Source organism: Stegodyphus dumicola, chromosome 1 (genome assembly GCF_044657685.1).
Source record: "Stegodyphus dumicola isolate Sdum_Otavi_A_Nest chromosome 1, ASM4465768v1".
NCBI classification, from domain to species: Eukaryota; Metazoa; Arthropoda; class Arachnida; order Araneae; family Eresidae; genus Stegodyphus; species Stegodyphus dumicola.
In genome coordinates this window covers 133,949,916-133,956,739 of record NC_140768.1, presented here as the reverse complement: position 1 = coordinate 133,956,739, position 6,824 = coordinate 133,949,916, and the positions used below count along the sequence as shown (strand labels likewise).

General features: G+C 33.7%; 1 protein-coding gene across 1 annotated transcript; it reads left to right on the top strand.

The window, feature by feature from the left end:
- The first annotated feature begins 302 nt into the window (after positions 1-302).
- LOC118182939 (zinc finger MYM-type protein 1-like) lies at positions 303-3,197 on the top strand. The gene is made up of 3 exons (XM_085816188.1): positions 303-326; positions 800-1,226; positions 1,309-3,197. The coding sequence occupies exons 1-3, from the start codon at positions 303-305 to the stop codon at positions 3,195-3,197; spliced, it is 2,340 nt and encodes a 779-aa protein (XP_085672314.1).
- The last annotated feature ends 3,627 nt before the right edge of the window (positions 3,198-6,824 follow it).

Below are 6,824 nucleotides of genomic sequence, written 5' to 3'. Positions count from 1 at the left end.
CTCAGTTGTGTAATAAGTTAATATGTAAACACTACGATAGAGCGTGTATGCCTGTGCTTGTATTTAATCACGCTCAACCCCAAGTCAATCTTTAGTTTAAAAACTGGAAGTTAAATTTATTATAAGTAAGGTAAGTAAAGGAAAGTTGTTTTTATACTCTACTTATTTCAACCTAGTTTTTGATTCTGGAATATTGCTTCATTCCATTATAAATAATAGAATTTTCATTTTATCACTTCTTATTAGTATAATAGTCCGCCGTAGAATGCAGCACAATGCAAGGAACTTTGAGTAGGCCTACTATGGGGTGGTTTGGCCATACTATTGTAAAAAATCTCCAGTAGTAGTCGTAGAAATAGTACAGTCCAAATCACCTTTGGAATAGCTTAATTTTAATCCATACTCGTAAATCCGGGTTTCGTTTTTACAAGTTTAAAATGCATTACTTAACAAATTTAAAATAACTTTTTAGCTTTCTGATAGCATAATAAAAGCGACGGGCGCAAACTAAAATGTATATTTAAAGGTGACGAGAAGAAGGAGAAAACAAGTTTAAATTTTAGTTTGTGCGTGCCCATCGCTTTTATTATGGTATATCAGAAAGTTAAAAAATTATTTTAAACTTTTAAGCGCAATTTATAAAAGCTTTTTTTAAATATTTTTTTTTTAGCGAAAAATGCCTGATGGATATAAAAGAAAACACCAAAGTGGACATGAAAAACGCAAAAAGAAAGAGAAAGTGAGTGAGTCGCTTAGTAAAATTAAAGGTTCTTTATTGAAATATGTTAACATTTCTAAGGAGATAGAAGATAATGCAGATGCGGTAGATATTTCCTCGATCGAGGTTAGACCTAAAGAAGCTGAGGATTGTTGGGACTCGCAAGAATGTTCAACCAATAAAACTGAGAATGTCACAGAAGACGAGGCTGACGGGGGTTTACGAAATTTTAACGACGCTTCCAAGCAGGTGGTGCCTGAATCACTACCAACAACATCAGCCTCAAGTATTTTCAGTTCTGATCCAGCACGGTGGACAACCATAAGCGCAGATCTTATCGATTACTTCTCTCGTAATCACCCTGTGCAGAAATTGGATATAAATTTTAAGTTATACGCCACTAAATTTGGCGAAATAATGAGATGTCCATCACAAGATTATTTTTTCAGAAAACTGAACAACAATGATATTATAAAAAGGGACTGGTTGATATTTTCCGAATCTACTGGCAAGTTTTTTTTGTTATAAATGTATTTTGTTCAAATCGGACCTACCTGGAAATCCAAACCTGTGTAACCAATTCCTTACAGGCTTTAATGACTGGAAAAACGCACATTCGAGAATTTCAAGTCATGAAGTGTCAAAAGAACATTTTGCATCTATTTCTGCTTTAGTGAACTACCAACAAACTAGAAAAATTGATGAGACGTTTGATATTGTCAAGGAAAAAGAAAGCACATATTGGACAACGGTTTTAAGAAAAGTAGTGGAAGTAATTAAGTTTTTGGCCGAAAGGGGACTAGCGTTTAGAGGCGATAATGAAATACATGGTGATCCTAGTAATGGCAATTTTCTTGGGTGTATCGATCTCTTAGCCAAATTTGATCCGTTTCTAGAAGAACATGTAAGAAGATACGGTAATCCAGGCCGCGGAGAAGTATCATATTTATCCTCCACAACGTATGAAGAACTAATAATTTTACTGGGGTCAAAAGTATTGGAAAAAATAGTTACAGAAATCAAAGAAGCCAAGTATTATGGAATCACTGTGGATTCTACACCTGACGTTAGCCATACGGATCAACTCTCCATAGTTATTAGATATGTCTCAAAAACTGGAGATATATATGAAAGATTTTTGATGTTTGTTAAAATAGAAAAACATGATGCCAAGTATCTTTTTGACACTCTAATTTCAGTTTTAGAAAATCAGGGAATAGACCCAAAATTTTGCAGATGTCAGTCTTATGACAATGCGGCTAATATGAGCGGAGTGTATTCGGGAGTACAAACTAGATTTAGGGAAATCAACAGCGCAGCCACTTTACCATGTGGAGCTCATAGTCTTAATCTAGTTGGCACAGCGGCGGCAGAAAGCTGCTTAGAAGCTGTAAAATTTTTTGAAATTTTGCAATCGCTCTACAATTTCTTTGCAGCGTTCCCTCAAAGATGGTCTAAACTAAGGTCTTTGGGAAGTAAAATTTCTGTAAAAAGACTTTCAGAGACCAGATGGTCAGCACGTTATGAGGCTGTAAAAACATTATGTGCCCATTATGATGATATACGTGGTATTCTTACAAATATTTCAACTAGTGAAGGTATGAAACCTACAACAGTGATTGAGGCACAAACCTTAATCCATCAAATGAATACTTTGGAGATGGTATTACTCACAGTTATTTGGGAAGATCTACTAAAACACGTCGATATTGTAAATAAATCTCTTCAAGAACCTGGCATCGAGTTTAACACGATGGTGCGACTTTACGACAGTTTAATTCAATATTTATCTCACTGCAGAACTGAGGACATGTATAATAGCTATTATCTTAAGGCAAAAGCCCTTGCACCAGATTCAGAATTTAAAGAATCCGAAACTAGAGTTCGTAAGAGAAAACGACAGTTCGATGAAGGGCCAGATGAGACTCCCTCTCGCAGTGCCAAAGATTCCTTTAAGATTAATGTTTTTTTTATTGTTCTGGATGTGCTTTGCGCTGAAATGACAAAGAGACGTACTGCGTATACCAGCCTTTATGACACATTTAGTTTTCTTACGGATAATACACTGACCGAGGACATTATCAAGGTTAAGGCTCAAGCTCTGGTAAAAACGTATCCGTCTGACTTAGAAGAAAACTTTGTTGATGAGTATTTGATTTTTTCAAATTTGTACCCCAAAACCACCTCTATAACGGATCTCATCAAATTACAAATAAAGGATAAACTTGTGTCAAGTTTCCCAAATGTTAATATTGCATTGCGCATATACCTTTCGATATTGGGTTCGAATGCAGAAGGAGAAAGATCATTCTCCAAGTTGAAGCTTATAAAAAATTTTATGCCTTCAACTATGGGTCAAGAGAGAACTTCGTCACTGGGCCTTCTGTGTATTGAAAGTGATGTCGCTCGCGGCATTAATTTTGAAGATATAATACACGAATTCGCTGTGTCAAAATCCCGAAAAAAGGAGTTATTTTAGGATCTACTTAGTAAACCAAACGTTTTGTATTCGTATTTTTTGTGTATTTGTATTTACATATATTATTTTGACCTTCACTATATAATAATATAAAAATGTTTATAAGTTTTTGGGGTATTTTTATTTCAATATATTTTTTTTCAAAGCCCTAAGACCTTTGGGCTTCGTAGGCCCTAAGCACGTGCCTACTGTGCCTAATTGGTAATCTGGCCCTCGTAACGGATATTAAGAAAAGTACTCTTCATTACAAGGTGCTGTCTTAAATGTCAAAATAATATTACCGATGATAGTTTTCTGCCAAAAATGCATTAAAGTAAACAATTTGCCTAGATAGTTATCTAGCATCAATAATTAATTAATTTCTGAATTGACGTTATACACAACGTTTATGTACCGACTGGAATTTATGTTGATGCTGAGTGAAACTTCCATAGACCTTCGCTGTGATTTCGGCTCCCATATGGAGCCATATGACTTTCCATCCCGTTTGAGGATTCAGTGCCGAGGTTAGAGAAGGTTATTTTTTATTCTACTCCCTGGATTCTAGGTTCACGGTTCTCTACTTCAAAATGATTTTTGCTAGATTATGCGAGATAATTATCTAGGATAGACTACAATTTTAGACTAAGTGAAGGATCACAGGAAATAACTTCAAATAAAATTTCCAACTGAGAGATAAAAATAACTTTCCAACTGAGAGCAAGTCACATTATAAAATCCTAACTATAGTTCTCTATAAGCTGTGCACACACAGGCTTTTCAGAATTTTAGGGCATAAAGAAAATTACACACAAACATGCCATTAATCAAAATAAAGTTATAATAATAACTGAAGTTTAACACTACTTTTAAAATAAATCTTATTAAATATGTTCGTTGAAATTACTTCATACAGCTGAGTTTTCTCTCCTATTCATAGCTGTTAAACTTGATATATGAAAAACTGGAAGATTCTCCCAAATAAATTGGGAGTTTCCACATTATGTAGCATCGTCCTTTTAAAAGAACTCCCAGCTGACTTAAATTCATTCATACTCAATGCACAACACAAGTTACGGAATTATTTATAATATGCTTCTGATGCAAAATATAGTAACATTTGAGAAATATTCTAAATTTTTTGTTTATATGTTTCATACAAGCGGAAGATGTTGACTACCTGCCATTCAGATTGGAATGATTTTTTTAAAATTTTACTTTACATGCTTTTTCGTTTCTCTTGTTAAAGTCTTGCACACTCTTGTTCGTTTCTCTTGTTAAAGTCTTGTCTTCGTTAAAGTCTTGCACACTGCAGCCGGACTCCGGGATATCTGACCGAATTTGGAACTAATAACTGTATACCACTTATTTTAATATTTATATTAACAGCATTATACTTTATAGAGCTCTGGAATAATATTCCCTTGCATTTGTTAGGGTTCAACTTGATTTTTCAAATTTTACGCCAGTGAGAAATTTAGTACAGTTTCAAGTTTTGATGACATTTTAACAGATGATACTCAGTCTGACTCGAGGAGATACGTTATAGTGAATGCGGTCCTTCAATCAACAGCCAAAGCAGACAATATGGAAATGGACAATAGTGAAACACATCAAGCTAGTAACAGCAGGACTGTTACTAGGTTGATGACTTATGATGATAAATGACTTGAATCAGAACAACCGTCTTCAAGAAAATATTTTGTTTAAAAAGTGCATGGTTCTAAGAGAAATCTTTTTCATCCGTATAGCAGAAAGAGATATGCAGCAGCAAAAGAAATAGTTTTTTTTTTTATTTCCGGCTGCTTTGCTTTGTTTTTGAAAAATATATACATATCATTTATTTATAAGTAATGCCATTCAGCTATTTGAAAGATCATCATCAAATGAAAAACATATGGTAAAGGGCTTTCATAAAACAAAAAAGACATTTGAAACAAGTATGGATAAAAGATGAAATGCTTGGAATTTTGTGGAAGTTATATATTGTCTGAACAAGATGGTGTACTGCATATTGCCATTGTCATTAAGAATTCCTTTCGTCAATTTTCCCCTTCATTCATTTTAAATTTCTCTGTGCCATTTTGCTATTAATTGCTGTGCATAATGCATTCCTATGACACTTACATGCTGAAAGTAATCAGTTATCTACAACATTTAAGCCTCCTAGAAAACACTGTCTAATGATACTGAAATATGAAAATTCTTGCTTGTAAGGAAAGAGGCATGTTTCAGTGTCATGATGCATTATTTCGTCTAGGATAGTAGTTCTCAACCATTTTCGCCCATGCACCTAAAAAGCTAAAAAGCCCATGCACCTAAAAAGCGCCCATGCACAGCTAAAAAAAACATCCCACTTCTATGTAAAATTTAAAAAATATATATACACATTTATTTAGATTTAGATTATTTTCTAATGTGTTTTATATATTAAACAACAAAAAGTTTAGAAAATGTTGGTAAATACCAACACTTGAATAAAAGTAACTTTTTATATTCTTAAACTAAAACTTAATATTTAATAGCTAAATAAAAGACTGACTGCATACCCCCTGAAAACTATGAAATTCGCCTCTAGAAACCTCTCACCCGGTTTAGTACCACTGCTCTAAGAGTCATGGATCCATCTCGAAGTTGCTGATTCATATTTCCTTCACAGTCATATGTCTATGTGAATATCCTTTTCTAGCCTATTCAAACTCTGACAAAAGTGATTCTATAATGTTCATACTGTATGTTTTCTGCACTTTCATTAATATTCTGGCTGTTTATCAAGCTGAAACTTTTCCTATTATGAGATATTTTTTTTTTAAAATAGATTCTGGTCTATTAAATGAAATAGCCTCAATTTCTGTTACATGTCTAATAATAATTTATATACTTGACACCACATTTTTTCCAGTTTGGCAAACATTTCCTCAATTATTCCATATGCAAATATAGACCTCAGCCCGAATCAGCTTCATGCAAAAATTTTCCAGTACTAAATTCTGATGCATGCAAGTTATCTGTTTCGTTTTAATCTATGATCAAACAATTTATGTGAATGTTCAAAAAGAGTTCCTCAGGATGTGGAACATTTGATTTTCTCGTGCCCTACATTTGATGGCCCTAGATTATGCTTACAGAACGATTTGAAAATGTTCGGAGTGACTTGGCCAGTGAACTTATCTGTTTTCGTGAAGTCCAGACTGCTGTTCTCTGCTTTTGTTCACTTTATTTATGCATGTAATTTTTAATGTTTATTTATACATGTAACCTTTAATGTTCTAGTTAACTTACTTCTGTAAGCCCCGTGTTGTACATATGTGGTGCACGGGGAGTCTGTATGTTCTCAAAGGAAAAAAAAAAAAAAAATTCTGATGCACATATGCAACTGGTAAAATAAAAAAAGGTACTATTTTCTAAGATCTCACACAAATGCTTATATGCTTATTAATCAGCATGTGCTTCAAGCATAAGTATGATCTCGTATATCTTTGGATTTTAGGCGGACATGGTCCAGAGTTGAAGTTAGAATGGAATTTTTTTTTGGGCGGGGGCTAAAGCTTATACAGTTATATAATATTACGTAAAAGTTATATCTAAAACTGACAAAATTTTACTTTCCTTTCTACAGCTTTGGTCATGGGAAAGACACAAATCTAT